The sequence below is a fragment of the Grampus griseus genome (assembly GCF_964374135.1).
Source record: "Grampus griseus genome assembly, chromosome: 2".
Taxonomy (NCBI): Eukaryota; Metazoa; Chordata; class Mammalia; order Artiodactyla; family Delphinidae; genus Grampus; species Grampus griseus.
In genome coordinates, this window is record NC_139018.1 from 99,974,484 (window position 1) to 99,990,548 (window position 16,065).

General features: G+C 37.1%; 2 protein-coding genes across 9 annotated transcripts in view; one reads left to right on the forward strand and one right to left on the reverse strand.

Annotated features, from left to right (window-relative positions):
- Positions 1-3,390, forward strand: part of TEX9 (testis expressed 9) — a 208,828-nt gene extending 205,438 nt beyond the window's left edge. For 3 of the 8 annotated variants that reach the window (XM_082647491.1, XM_082647493.1, XM_082647492.1), the window contains 2 exons: positions 2,390-2,524; positions 3,112-3,384. In XM_082647491.1, coding sequence (XP_082503617.1) covers positions 2,390-2,524; positions 3,112-3,189 — 213 coding nt within the window. In that variant the 3' untranslated portion in view covers positions 3,190-3,384. Of the gene's footprint in view, positions 1-2,389; positions 2,525-3,111 lie in introns of all 8 variants that reach the window. The other 5 variants (XM_082647496.1, XM_082647495.1, XM_082647498.1 and 2 more) reach the window with 3 other exon arrangements.
- Positions 3,391-3,863: 473 nt separating this feature from the next.
- The window catches only part of MNS1 (meiosis specific nuclear structural 1), a 55,539-nt gene continuing 43,337 nt past the window's right edge, over positions 3,864-16,065 (reverse strand). Inside the window, exons 8-10 of the mRNA XM_082647490.1 lie at positions 10,554-10,811; positions 4,883-5,008; positions 3,864-4,066 (exon numbers count right to left, since the gene is read on the reverse strand). Coding sequence (XP_082503616.1) covers positions 3,974-4,066; positions 4,883-5,008; positions 10,554-10,811 — 477 coding nt within the window. The 3' untranslated portion in view covers positions 3,864-3,973. The remainder of the gene's footprint in view (positions 4,067-4,882; positions 5,009-10,553; positions 10,812-16,065) is intronic.

Sequence of the window (16,065 nt, forward strand, 5' to 3'; positions counted from 1 at the left end):
ATTTGTAATTGTTTTCTTAATTTTTTTTAGGAATGTTCATTAGTAGTATATAGAAACACAACTGGTTTTGTGTGTGTGTTGATTCTATATCATGCAACTCTGCCAAATTAATTTATTCGGATGGATAAATTGTGGAATCTATAAGGTTTTGTACATACAAGACAATGTCATCTGTGAACAGAGATAATCTTGCTTCTTTTTGATTTGGGTGCCTTTTATTTTTATTCCCTAGCTGCTCTGACCAGAACTTGCAGTAGTACTGTGTTGGATAAAAGTGACAAAAGTGAACATCCTTGTCTTGTCTCTGATCCTAGAGGGAAAGCTTTCAGTCTTGTACCACTGAGTTTGATGTTAGCTGTGGGCTTGTCAATATATGGCTTTTATCATGTTGAAGTAGATAGAATCCTTCTGTTCCTTGTTTTTTAAGTGTTTTTTTATCATGAAAGTGTGTTGAATCTTGCCAAGGGTCCCAATGTGTCTCAGAGATGGTGTTGGACTGCTGGTGGGCGGGGCCAGGGTCTAGCGGTAGGGAGGCACCCAGTGCTGGTGGCTGGGCTGGGTCCTGCCATGGCAAGCTGTGGTGGTCCTGGGCTGGTGTCAGCCCACTGGTGGGTGGAGCTGGGTCCCAGGGTCTCTGGCTGCAAGGCCCTGGGGATCCTGGGGCTAGTGCTTCTGCTCGTGTGTGTGGGACAGGGTCCTGGGCCCTCTGGTGGGCAGGGCTGTGCTGTGTTCCAGGTGGCTATGGGCTCAGGGGTCTTAAGATAGCCTGCCTGCTGGTGGTGGATGGGGCTTTTTCCCTACCAAGCTAGTTGCCTGGCCTGAGGCTTCCCAGTACTGGTGCTGACAGGCTGGTGGGTGGAGCCATGTCCCATTGCTAGTAAGCTAGAGGAGGACTCTGAAGTGCTGCTTCCCAGCATCAGTGTCCACGTGATAGAATGGGCTCCCACAAATGACTGCTGCCAATGCCTATGTCCCAAGGATGAACTTCAGTTGCCTCTAACCTCTTGGTGATTAGCAGGTGGGTCTGACCCAGGCTCCTTTCAAAAATTACTGCTTCTTTTCTGGGTCCTGCAGCATTTGAGATTTTGTGTACACCCTTTAAGAGTGGAATATCTATTTCCCACAGCCCTCTGGGTCTCCTCTCCACTGGCCTTCAAAGCCAAACATTCTGGGGCTTGTCTTCCCAGTACAAGACCCACAGGCTGGGGAGCCCAATGTGGGGCTTAGACCCATTGCTCCTTAGGGAGAACCTCTGTAATTGTAATTAGCCTCCCGTTTGTGGGTTGCCCATCTGGGGTATGGGTCCTGACAATACTGCACCTCCACTCCTTCTACCTATCTTATTGTGGTTCCTTTTTTATATCCTTGGTTGGAGAAGATCTTTTCTGTTAGATTCAGGTCTTTCTCATCAATAGTTGTTCTGTACATAGTTGTAATTTTGGTGTGCCCATGGCAGGAGTTGAGCTCAGGGTCTTACTCTGCCATCTTGGCAACCAAATCTAACCCACTGTCAATTATCTTTTAAAGAGAAGTTTTTAACGAAAAACGCTACTAGTATTTACCACGTGTTACTATTTCTGATACTTTTTTTTTAAATGTGTGTGTATGTAGATTCAGATTTCCTTCTGGTATCATTTCCCTTTTTGCATGAAAGACATCCTTTCACATTTTTTCCAAGTACCAGATGTTCCTCTACTTACATAGTTTCTACTTACTTGTCTTAGAGTTCACTGGTCCTTTTTCTCCATTGTCCAAATTGCTGCAGAGCTCATCCAATTAATTTTTACCAAGATTACAAACTCGGTCTTCCTTATCACGGGCAGTGGCTGAATTCTCTGCTCAGCTCTTTAGACCACGACTGTTACCTTTCATGGGTTCCTAGGAGTCTCACCCTGCACGTGTTATTTAGGTGCCAAGGATTTGAGGGAACTGTGTATGCAGATTTTGAGGGATTTCCCACCTGGAAATTTCTACCATCGTGGCAGCCATGCTGTCCAATTCCTTAGCCCAATAAGACTGATACTTTTTGCTTCAGGTCTGTCCCTGTGAACCAATGAACTGAAAAGTGCTCTCAGAAACCAGCTGAATGTGGATCTCAACCAGTATGCTTCCATTTTTTTCAAGGCTCATAACCGTCTCCAGTTTCTGCCTACTACTGATTACTCATCTCTGCCTTCAAATATAAGCTACTTTGGCATTATTGGAATTAGAACTGAGTTGTTATTTTAAAAACGTTTTTTAAAATGCTAGAGGTGTGAGCATCATTAAAAGTTATCAGAGTTACAGTAATTTAGTAATGCAAAAACTAAAAATAGCTTTTATTGCTGATATCATTTTTTCCATTCAAATACTGCAAAGAATAAATGGGATTATTTTTTTCTTTTTGCAGGATATAGCAAATGAAGAACACAAAAAAATTGAAGTGTTAAAATCAGAAAACAAGAAGCTAGAAAGACAAAAAGGAGAATTAATGATAGGGTTCAAGAAACAATTAAAATTAATCGATGTTTTGAAAAGGCAGAAGGTGAGTTTATCCTAAAAAACAAAGTTAAAATAAATCGTAGATGTTATTTGGCTCTTTCTACTAAGATATTTAGTATTTCTACTTTAGATATGTTTATTTTGACATGCTTAGTCACAAAATTTTACCTATACATCAATGCAAGTAAATTAGAAATGTAGAAATAGGACTACTAAATACAATATGGATACTCCCTAACTAAAGAAGATACCATATATAGAAATAACTTAGGGGATCCGTTTGCCTCCTGAAGAGTGAAAACTGATTACAAACCACTTTTGTTCTGTTCACTACACGAGTTACCTAGTGGTAAGAGGATATGAATTCATGGCTTTGCCACTGTCCCTTTTTGCAAAGATTAGGTATTACAATATTATTGAATTGTTCTCTCAACAGGTTGGTACAATACCAGCAGTGAACGCAGGTTTTTAGAGGCTGACCATTTCAAATGTCACACTGTAATTAGAATTACATATTCCTACAACAAAACTTAATTTGATAGCATATTATACACACACTTTTATAAATTTCCTGTTGTTCTGTGGTCTACTCTTAACACTAAATTAGACAATATTTGTTTTTAAACACAGATGCATATTGAAGCTGCCAAGATGTTGTCTTTCACTGAAGAGGAATTTATGAAGGCACTCGAATGGGGAAATAAGTGATCTACCTTTTAACCTATAGTGCCTGGTGGATATACCCTTTATTTAACTTAAGTTGTAATGGTTTGAATTATTTTTACTCTAAGAAATGAAGATACTTGATAAATCAAAATAATTCCAAATTCCCTGTGTAGATCTGGGTATGTAAAATTGATATCTATTACAAAATGGAAATATTTTATAAAATAAAGCAATAGGAATTTTTAACTTTTGATATCTTTCTTATGACCATCTAGCCCTTTTTCAACTGCACTTATGTTCTAGAGATGTTTATATGAGAGAAACTGTTTGTGTTCTTACTGACAATTAAGTGCATTCACTAGTAAAGCACGTTGAAATTCCTCACTCTTTTCCTGTCTACTGTGAGAGGAGAAAAGTAAAGTTTTCCCTGGCCAAATAAGGGAAGTAAAGTTCCAAGACACCAACATAGATAGAAGTGGTATGAAGAGGTTAGTCCCCTGGGTTGTTGGATTTTATATATATATATATTCCTCTATATGGAGTGTGGTGCAGAATTCAGATCTTCAAATTATTAGTACAAAAACAACAGTTTGATTAAAAGCAATTAACTTTGCCATTAATTTTGCAGTGAAAAAATACTCAGTAATTTAATTTTTATCAAAAACAAATGTTTTCTTATAAATAATTGTTTATAAATGATGAAATACAGATGTTTTAGAAAATCCAAAGACAAAGAATGGATTCCTACCCTCACCGAACTGTAAAACAGAAGTTACACTGACATCTAGTGGTAACATACAAACCAAATTACCAAATTTTGATGATATCACTTCTCTTCACAAATTTCACTCCTTTTCTGATATGCTTTTCTAAACTCTTCACCAAGCATATCAATATCATCCTCTTTTTTGAATACTCCCTACAAGAAAAATATTTTGTGGGTTACTGTGAATGCCAGAATAATTCACTAAATGTTCATTAACGCTAACAGATATACAGACATGAGGTTTGTAAAGTTATTTCCAAGATAACAAGATCTAATATATTTATGAAAAAAATTTTTCTGAAATTATTACTTGATATATACAAAATATTCTTAGCCTGACCTGATTTCCTGATTTACCAGATCCTGTGTTAGAACTTGTCATAGGAATCTGGGCTCTTCTGCTTTATTACTACAAGTACTACTGCTTTGATGGGCTGAATAGGAATTAATTTAATCCATACTATACCCTCTACCCTTGTTTTGAAACAGCCCTATAGTATGTATGATATGAGGGAGGTCAGGGTGAAGAGGTTGAGCTTTGCCAGATTCATGCATGGGATTGGCTCTTGCCTCAGTTCTGTGTCTAATGAGCAAACATTCAGACCCAGGTTGGGAAGCCTGATGTGGGGCTCAGAACCTTCACTCCAGTGGGTGGGTGGACTTCTGTGGTGTAAGTGTTCTCCAGTTTGTGAGTCACCCACCCAGCAGTTATGGGATTTGATTTTATTGTGATTGTGCCCCTCCTACCATCTCATTGTGGCTTCTCCTTTGTCTTTGGATGTGGGGTATCTTTTTTGGTGCGTTCCAGTGTCTTCCTGTTGATGATTGTTCAGCAGTTGTGATTCTGGTGCTCTCACAAGAGGGAGCGAGTGCACGTCCTTCTACTCCACCATCTTCAGTTTCCCTCTGAAATCTTAATACCATGTTTTTTTCCCCACTATTAGAGGTTATATGTTAAATGTCACTTACTTTAGGGAGATATCCTAGTAATTTTGTAGCATGTTCTTTGAGAAGTTTTAGTCTTTCTTCTTCAATAATTTCATTAATACATCCTTGCCTTCTTTGCTGCAACTGCCATTCCTCCAGTTCACGTTGCTGGAAATATAAATAAAATTTATTTTATTGTCAGAAAACACATTAAACTAAGAATGTGTCCGATAAATTTGTCTAATTTACTCTTGCAGTAAATCAGATAAAACTGATAAGTACTAGATAATAATATATCTTTTACCTTATTATATATATATATATGTGTATATTACAGTCACTATTTCTTTAAAGTTACAAGAAAAATCCCAGCTATGACTGGGATTTTAGGGAGGCAAGTACATATTTTCAGGACAAGTATCTTCATTACCAAGGAAAAAAGATTCAAAGAAATTATTTCCTAATTAATTCAACAAATATTTATTGCGTGCTTACCATACTCCAGGTACTGAAAGCAGCTTACAGTGTAAGATGAAAAAAAAGGTAGATAAAACAGAATAGGGATATCTAAAAGGTAAGTACTGCCATATAAAGTTTTGTAAAGCCTGTATGAAGCAAAAGAGTAAGAGCAAGAGTTCCAACAGGCAAGAGTTCTGATAGAGGGCCTTTCCTGGTGGCGCAGTGGTTAAGAATCCGCCTGCCAATGAAGGGGGCATGGGTTTGAGCTCTGGTCTGGAAGGATCCCACATGCCGTGGAGCAACTAAGCCCCTGCGCCACAACTACTGAGCCTGCACCCTAGAGCCCATGAGCCGCAACTACTGAAGCCTGCGTGCCTAGAGCCCTGCTCTGCAACAAGAGGAGCCACCGCAGTGAGAAGCCAGCACACCACAACGAAGAATAGCCCCCGCGTGCCACAACAAAGACCCAACACAGCCAAAAATAAACAAACAAACGTCTGATAGACAACCACACCAAACTTCTGTGCCATATAAATATGGAAGAGCTGACTAGCTTTAACACGTTTTAGGGCTTAAAAGAACTCTTATGGAAATATATCCAAATAGTCCTATTGGATAGTGAAGGATACTAAAGGCAGACCACTGAAAAAACATTGATGAATTTCTGCCAAGAATTACTTTAAAGTAGTATTAATGCTAAACTTTTGTTTGAAATAACTAAAGTCATGTAAACCAGAAAACAGGATATCTGTCTTTTTTGCTACAGTGAGAGGCAAGCTTCAATATAATCTCTTTAAAGTTATTGAATGAAAATACAGAGGAATGCTAGGACACAGCCATATCCAATGCCAGTTAAACCTGGAATTGCTTCTCCTGAGAATATTTTGTCTACTATCATGTCAGATTCATTTGTATTACAGAATTAGAAGTATCACTGACAGCTAATTGAGAAAAGACTTACACTTTCACCCATGTTGCTACTGAATCAAAGGGTTGAGTTGCTCTTAATTATTTTATCTCTAAGATGAAACAGGGTAATAGAATCTACCATAGAATCACTATACCTGATTTTTTTTTTAGACTACATTTCTAACACTCCTTTAGGGTCAAATGTGGTCACAACAGGACTAGGATTTTGCCAATGGAATATAAGCAAAAGTGTCAGGTGGTAGTTTCCAGGAATCAATCTTATATCCTTTGTCCCTTCTGCACTTCTTCCATCTGCTGCTTGAAACATGGATATGAAGGTTGAAGATCTAATTTAAACCATGAAGATGATGGCTATAGCCTACAGAAGCCATAACGAAAAGCTAGAAGGAGCCTGGGTTCCTGAAGACTATGAATAAAGTCTCAATTTCTAGACTTTCATGTGAGGGAATAGTAAACTATCTACTAAGCCACTGTTAATTTGAGACTACTTGTAGCCAAGCACGATCCTAACTGATCTATTCCTTATAATAGGGAGGTGCAAGAAGTTCTATAATGTTATGAGAAAAATTCACTCATTAGATTTTTGTCCAGTGATGTACATGGGCTCTAATTTGGGTGTAATACAGGATCTCCCTTTTTAGGATGTGGTAGACCACATTAACTGTTCATCCTAAAAAACATTTTTATAGTTAATTAGGGTAAATATTTCAGAAAGGTATGAAACCAATTTGTTCATGAGGACAAAAAAAAAAACAGAGCCTTATATGATTGTGTAATAGAATGGATTCATGATTCTATGATCATGAAAATTCATCCTTGCCCTTGGACCAGAATAGAAATGCGACCCAATCTCACTGATATCGAAATTAAGCCCACAGCTTCATATTGGGAACGTTTACAATTTTAAAAAAATTAAGATATAAATTTTTTGTAAAAGTATTTATGCTTTAGGTAATATTTTCAGATTTCTTCCATTTATAGCTGTCTTGCTAACTTTTCCAATAGCTTTCAGATTAGCTCTGTAAGCCATGAGATAGTAGGACAGTCACAGTCACTGGTTCTACCTCTTTCTATACAAGGAGTATTCAAAGTTTTCTGGTCAATTTCAAAAGGCTTTTAATTTTCAGTCTCCTTGATCACTTTGCTCTGACCAGGCAAAATGCTAGGTGCTTTAAAGGTAATTATCTCCCTTAAAGGTTACCGTAGATAATGGTTGGTTTATATCAAAGCTACAGAATTGAAGTTTTATCCAGTAGGAATCCACTTAAGTTAAGCAGGAGGAGGACATAATGAGATTTTTTTTATACCTTGCTAACTGGTAGCAGACGCCACAAGGAGACCAATTATAAGTCAATTTCAGTAGTCCACAGAATGATACTGAATGTCTAAATTAAGTTATGAAGAAGAGAAACTGAATTTAAGAGGTGAAATCAATAGGACTGTTGAGGTGGAATCAATAGGATTTGGTGGCTGACTAAAAATTATTACGTAAGAAATAGGAAGAGTCCAGGAATGATTCCTAGGTGATAGCATATTCACTCAGTCACTGAAGCCTGTCTTTAACCAAGATTCAGGCTACAGAAATTGGAGGTTTGTCTGTTACATTCACTTTTGGAAACCTAAATTCTAAGGCACCCACAAGATTTCCAACTGTGTCCTTTAGGCATCTGGAAATATGACAAAAGAACTACGGCGTAAGGGGACTTTCCTGGTGGTCCAGTGGTTAAGAATCCGCCTTCCAATGCAGGGGACATGGGTTCGATCCCTGGTCAGGGAACTAAGATCCCACATGCTGTGGGGCAACTAAGCCCATGGGCCACAACTAGAGAGAAGCCTGCACTCCACAACTAGAGAGAAGCCCAGGCGCCGCAACAAAGAGCCTGCACGCCACAACAAAAGATCCCACGTGCCGCAACTAAGACCTGACGCAGCCAAAATAAATAAATATATTTTTTAAAAAGAGTTGATTAAGTATAGAGGAAAGCCAAAAATTGAACCCCAAGTCTCTCAACACGTCATTGCAGCAGTCAAAAGAGCTGATCTCTCTTGGTTTTCTATGACTGCCAGATTCTTTTATCTTTCTGAGCATTTCTTGGTCTTGGCAATTTTTTCTACTACTTCCACCTCCTAACTAGAATGTTCTCCAAGTCTCAGTCACTGGCCCTCTGATTATTTCTCATTATAATATATTATTTGGAAGAATCACCTTAGTTTGAAACTCTCTGTGCTACTTAATGACAGAAATGCTTGTCTAAGAATACTTGACCTAAGTTTTCTTCTGTTCAACTGCCTTCAGGATTTTTCAACTTGCGTTTCTATTTCAAACTCAGTATGACTAAAAATGAAGTCATTATATCTTTTTGCTCCAATTCAAAACAACAGCACTTGTATTCCTTGAGTTTCTCATGTTTGAAACTTTGAGAGTTATTTTGACTCCTTCCTCCATTCTACCTTATATGGTCCAAAATAATCATACAAGTCTCATCTATTCTTCCTTTAAAAATATTTAAACTCTACCCTTTCTCTCTCCTTCCACTGCTCTGTTAACCTATTCCAGGTCATCTCTTCACTCTTAAATTACTACTTTCTCCTCTTGTTAAACACCATATTATGATAACCAGTTTCTACTGTATCATGTCCAAACTCCTCTGCCTACTATTCAGGTTTCTCCATTTGATAATTCCATATGCTGCCAACTTGGAATAGCCTTCCTCTGTCTTCTTTTATTCATTTTGTATGTATTTCCAGATAAGTCCACATAGTTCTGTCGTAAAGGTATTGCACACTAGTAAATCCCACACTACCACATTCTACAAATGTTTACATTGTACATTTAAGAAATATATTCTTAATATAGTGCTATATATAGTTGAGTCTTGGGTATCTAGACCTTATTTTCTTTTGCTAGATTAGAAGCTACCAGAATGAGCTTTTATTTGTTTTGATTCCCTCACCAACACTCAGCAGAATGCCTAGCAGATCAGTATCTGTTGATTATAAGAATATCTTGAGATTTCTTTTTGTCTACCCATGCAGGAAAGATCAGCATTATGATATTAATTTAATAATCCCAGCTCTGCCACTTACTTGCTGTGAAACCTTGGGCAATACATATAATCTCTATGCCTCAGTTTCCACATCTTTAAAATGGGGGTAGTAATAGTACCTAATTCACAGGGTTGAAAGTTAAAAGTTATTACTTTGCTTGTAATGAGTATAGAATAGTGAATGACATATGAAAATGCTCAGTAAATGTTAGTTATTATTACTACCACTTCTATTACTACTTAAAAATATTTGCCATATGCCTAATCTGTACTTTTCATATTTAGAGTTCTTTATCTTTTCAAAACACTTACACATTTTCTTATTTGGTTCTTAAAGTATTATTTCAGTTTTACGGATGAAACACAAATACACAAATCAATGTGTCCAAAGTCACAAACCTAGTTTCCTCACCAATTCTTAAATCCACATTTCCAACTAAGAAATCTTCCCCTGGGCCTCAAAATCAATGTGGACAAAATGGAATTATATACTCCCTCAAAATCTGTTTTTCTTTGTACATACACTTTCTGTAGCACATCACCACTCACTGAAGATGGAAGTACATAATAGCATTATTTATTAGTAGTAGCCTAATTCTTCTTTCAACTCTCCAGAACTAATTGGTCACCAAGCCCCATCAACTCTACCTTCCTAACATCTCACAGATGGATCCCTTCTCTGTTCACATGGGTTTTCATCACCTATCACTGGGATAACTATAATAACTTCCTTACTGATCTTCCTGTCTCTGGTCTTACTCCCCTCACATCTGTCCTCAACACTGCTACCTGAGTCATCCTTCCAAGTGCAGATCTTATCATGTAGCTTTCTTAATTCTTCAGTGGGTCTCCCTGGATAAAGTCCACCATTAGAATAGCAGCCAGGGCATTCATGATCTGTCTCCTCTCTGCCATACCAAGATGTCCATGTCTGTATAATTATCATCACATGCACTTGATATATCTTTATAATCATTGTTTTTAAGGTATTTTTCTTAAACACCACCAAAAACTCATAGATGATATGGACTTAGTCATATTTATCTTTGTGTTCTCAACACCAACCAATGCCTAACACACAGAAAGCATCAATAAATATTTTCTAGATTCATTGATTAACAAGTGGTCAGAAAATTTATATATCATATGATTAGTAAATGGATATCTAACATCTGGCACATAAACGGTTCTCAGTTAAATGTTTAGTGGATAAATAAATTAGCTGGTTGTTATTCAATGATAATTACCAAAAAAAAACCCAAAATACTTTTCCTTACTTTTTCTGCAAGGAACTGGTTGCGACGCTCTTCAATAAGTTTTTCCACAGCCCTCTTGTGTTCTAGTTGCTTCATTCTTTGCTTCTGAGCATTCATTAATTCTATTCGATCATCCTCAGCAAATTTCGCCAGCATAGCTTTTCTAAAGATCTCCTCTTCCTCTTTTGCAGCCTGAAGTACTAGTTCCTTCAAGGCCATTTGTTCCATAAAATTTTGCTTCAACTCCTTTTGCTTTCTCGATTTCTCTTCTGCTTCTTCCTAAATCACAATACATATAAAAGTTAATTCAGTAACTATGTCTTTACAGCAGATTTATAAAGAGAGGGTAGGACAGAGTTTGATTAAGCTTAGTGTTACGATATGAAATAAAACTGAAAAATTAAGGCTTTTCAAGGTAACACTTGCCCCATCCTTTAAAAACTAATAGTTACACAAAGTACATGTTACCCTTGGATTGCCTCCTATTACTTATTTTAATTAATATATATTTACCACCTTGTTTCTGTAGTCAGAATTAACGCATTAACTTTGAAAATAGCTGATATAAAAAATTTTTGCATATCTCAGTTTATTAAATTTGTCATCTGTATAATTTGTACCAACTATGAATCATTCTAGAAACTTGTGTTCAAATCATTGATAAATATTTTTCAGAACAATAATCTAGCAATGACAATCAGAGTATTTCAGGGAAATTCAAATTTACTTGAAGCAGTTAAAGTCCTTTCCTACAAGGTTTAATTTCCCCAACATTTTATTATGAAAAATTTCAAAAAATACAAAGAATTTTACAGTCATCACCCATTTTTGCTGTATCATCTATCTATTCAATTAGGACCGATGTAAATTTTAAATCATTTGCTAATCTAACAAACTTTGTTCAATTCTAATACAAGCTCCAGGTAGGCCAGAATCTTCAAAGCATTCAAAATATTGCCTTAACAACACCCAGATGGCCAAGGTTCTTACCTACAGATAAAACAAACTACAAGGGATTTACTATAGGCCATCAGGTGGCATACAGAACTTCCAGGAAGGCCAGGGAACCAAGCTGCCCTCACACTGCTCAAGTCCTATTATGGTAACTCTGACTGCTATCTCATTTTGCTCACTTCCATCTTCACACCTTGAAGTGGGGGTGATGACTGTTGGAGGTAACATAGTTCATATGAAGAATTCTAGCTAAAAGAAGAGAAATATAGTTTTAACTTTATAGTCTTTATAATAAAGACAAATGAATTTAAAACGGGGTAGGATGTGGTAGGAGTAGGAGTGGGTTTTAAGAGAGCCAATCTGCAGTATCAGTTACAGCAACTTTGTTCATTATATTGATCATTCAGCCTCTTTTTTTTCATTTATCCCTATCTAATCCTCTTTTCAAATCCTACCTCCATAGTCTTCTCTAATCACTCTAACTCAAACTTCTCTTTGTGAGCTCTTATACCATTTAATATTCCATCATTTAATTTTATTCCATATATACATGCCTCATCTCCTCACTAAAAATAAATTCATAGGTGGCATATCTTATATTCCTTTGGGATGCTGGGCACGTAATGATTTTGTAATATATAGTTTGTGTTTATTTGCCATATATCTCATAGAAGTCAAAGGCTCACTGAAGGCAGAGATGCTGTGTCAGTTAGCTTTGAATTCCTCCAGAGCTTATCATAATACTTTGCACAGAGAAATTCAGTACATATTGAACTAAATGAACTGTTGACATGCCTGGCAACCATCTCCCATACAAATTTTAGTTTAATCCAATGGTGAAGACATCTGGCTAAAGAACAGGGAAGAGTTTGGCAAAACAACACACCATTTATTATGTTTTTTCAACCAGAAAAGTATTCATGTACTCTGATGTGTCTGGATCAGGATTATGTAGTTACATAATATGAACTGTATAATTTTCCATCCTTTTCTGTGTTCTAAAACCCATTATGTGGTTTGAGGAACAGCTGTTCACTGAAGGTTTGAAGTAATTTGCTGTAAAACTACTCTGAGGCTGGAAACTTTTTAGAGATATCTTAGTCTGGGTTCTCCTCTGAAAGCAGAGCCTTAAACAAGGACTTATATATAGATATTTTACTGGGGAGGGAATCTCAGTGGTGAGGGACAGAGTAAAACAAGGAAAGAAGAAAAGCCAACACAAGGGTACATCACTGAGCTGGTTACCACCTCAGACAACTGAGGCTTAATCCTGCCAGGACCTTGTGAGGAATGCATGGAGCACCTTTTAGGACCTTCCCAAAGGCCGCCAGGCAGAGAAGAATTTATCCCTCAATTTCTGTCCACTGTTGGTTGAGGGATGCCCCAAAGGATGTTACCTCCCTGCCCCCACACACACCCCTGCACTTTAAGAAGCCGTCAGCACAGAGTCCGTCTGAGCCCTCACAACTGTTCCCCAAAGCTGTCACTGAAATCAGAGGTGAGACTGAGAAGATGTGAGGCAGGGCACAAAAGTCTTGTGATAGAGGAAATATCCTTAATAATCTTATTTTGTCTAGTTTTCCTACATTTTTTGAAATCACTGTATTTTTAATGCAGAAAATTATGCCATTGAGATTTTCATTTTATTAGTAGATAATTGAACAACTTTTCAGTATTTTTCTAATCTACTCTCTTTATAGACCCTTTATTCCTTCAAATTTTGTTTTCACCTTTTTTCTTTTTTATTACGTTTTTCCAGAGTAAAATCTTTTTCCTCCCAATATTAAGCAACTGGATTAATAAATGCTAATGTGTTCTCCTGATTTTTGGTTTATTTCTACTTGTATCTTTATTATTTCCTTCCATATTCTTGCCTCATACTTGAATTTATATTGTTTTCTCAGTTACTGAGTTGGGTGCTTACACAGTTTTTTCTAATATTTCTCATTTAATAATTAATTGCCTGATAGATTTTGATAGGTCATAATCTTATCCTCTGAATTTTGTGCAAATATCCTCTTCAACCAATAATAATTGAAAAGAAAGTTTTTAGATTTTCAGTTAGTAGTTTAAAATATTTGTTATTAATTTCTAGTGATGTTTAAACACGCTTTCCCCTTGTATTATTCCAGTAAATTTTCTTTGGCGATCTAACAGCTTTTAAAGTTACGTACTTCAGTACAACGTTACATGGAAGATTAAATGTTCATTCTGTTATACCTCCCTTGGTGATTATACCTTTTATCTGTGGTATCTGGGATTCATTTGATGTTCCACTTACCTAGTGATAACCCTGCCTACCTGCTTCCCATTTGGTCATATATGCCTGTTATGCCTTCCTCCATCATTTTATTCTTAATGCTTTTGGGGTTATTTGACATTAGGTATCTATAAGTGGATTACATTAAGATACTTTTTTTAAAAAACTGGACACATTTTATATTCTTACATGCAGTTAATTAAGGATTTACATGAAATAAGTATTGATATTTTACATGGTATCTATTTCCGCCTCATTAATGAAACAGTATCTAAAATAATGTTCCATTTTTATATAGCTGATAATATTACAAATAATAGTACTAATAGCTATAATATATTGTGTACTTGGCTATTCATATATCTAGTTTTACAAACTGTTCAAACTTTTGGGAATTCCCTGGTGGTCCAGTGGATGGGACTCCACACTGTCACTGCTTAGGGCATGGGTTCAATCCCTGGTCAAGGAACTAAGATCCTGCAAGCCATGCAGTGTGGCCAGAACAAACAAACAAACAAAGTGTTCAAACTTTTGGCTCATTTAAAAAAACTGGGGGGCTTCCCTGGTGGTGCAGTGGTTGGGAATCCACCTGCCGATGCAGGGGACATGGGTTCGAGCTCTGGTCCAGGAAGATCCCATATGCCGCAGAGCAGCTGAGCCCGTGCACCACAACTGCTGAGCCTGCGCTCTGGAGCTCGTGAGCCACAACTACTGAAGCCCATGCACCTGGAGCCTGTGCTCTGCAACAAGAGAAGCCACCGCAGTGAGAGGCCCACACACTGCAGTGAAGAGTGGCCCCTGCTCGCCGCAACTAGAAAGAAAGCCCGCGCACAGCAACAAAGACCCAATGCAGCCAAAAATAAATTAATTTTTTTTAAATGGGTTTTTTATATTTTTTATCAAGTTATGAGTGTTCTTTATATATTCTGGATAAAGGTTATTTGTAAGATATACATATAGGGAATATTTTCTCCCAAACTGTGGCTTGCATTTTCATTTTCCTAACCATGTTAAGAAATTATTAATTTTTAAAAAAAATTTATTTATTTTTTGGCTGCGTTTGGTCTTCATTGCTGCACGTGGGCTTTCTCTAGTTGCGGCAAGCGGGGCTACTCTTCTTAGTGGTGTGCATGCTTCTCATTGCGGTGGCTTCTCTTGTTGCAGAGCATGGGCTCTAGGCATGCAGGCTTCAGTAGTCGTGGCTCACGGGCTGTAGGCACGCAGGCTCAGTAGTTGTGGCACACGAGCTTAGCTGCTCCATGGCATGTGGGATCTTCCCGGACCAGGGATCGAGCCTGTGTCCCCTGCCTTGGCAGGCGGATTCTTAACCACTGCACCACCAGGGAAGTCCGGAAATTATTAATTTCAATGTAGCCAGTTTATAAATTTTTTTATGCCTCATGACTTTTTTATCCTTCTAAAAAATTTTTGCCATTCTCAAGTTTATAACAACCTTCTCTTATGTCTTCGTCTAGAAATTTTTTAGTTTCAGTTTTTTTGTGTTATAGCATGATAGAATATAACAAGTGTTGGCAAGGATGTGCAGAAATTGGAACCCTCCTGCACTGGTAGTAGTAATGTACAATGGTGCAGCCTTTGTGGAAAAACAGTTGGGCACTTCCTCAAAAAAGTAAACACAGAATTACAATATGACTCAGCAATACCACTGCTAGGTATTTACCCAAAAGAATTTGAAAAAGATATTCAAACAAAAACTTGTACACAAATGTTCATAGCAGTAACATTCACGACAGTCAAAAAAAAAGGTGTAAACAAACCAAATATCCATAAACTGTCAAATGGATAACAAAATGTTACATATCCATGCAATGGACTATTACTCAGCCAAAAAAAGGAATGAAATACTGCTACCTGCTACAAAATGGATAAACCTCCAAAATATTATTCTAAGGGGGAAAAAAATCCCAACACAAAAGATCACGTATTGTATGATCCCACTTATATGATATACCCAGAATAGCCAAATTCATAAAGACAGAAAGCAGATTAGTAGTTGCCAGGGTCTAGGAGAGCACAGAAGGGGCAGTGACTGCTTAATGCAGGTATCCTTTTGGGGTAATGAAAATGTTTTGGAACTAGACAGAGATAATGGTTGCACAATATTGTGAATGTACTAAATGCTGCTTTAAAATAGTTAAAGTAGTCAATTTTATGTTACATGAATTTTACCTTAATTAAAAAAAAACACTTTAAGGAGAAACACACAAATCCACAAATATATGGTTAGAGTCATCAGCAATCCTCTCTCCACAACTGATATAACAACTAAATAGAAAATCAGCAAGGATATAGAAGAAC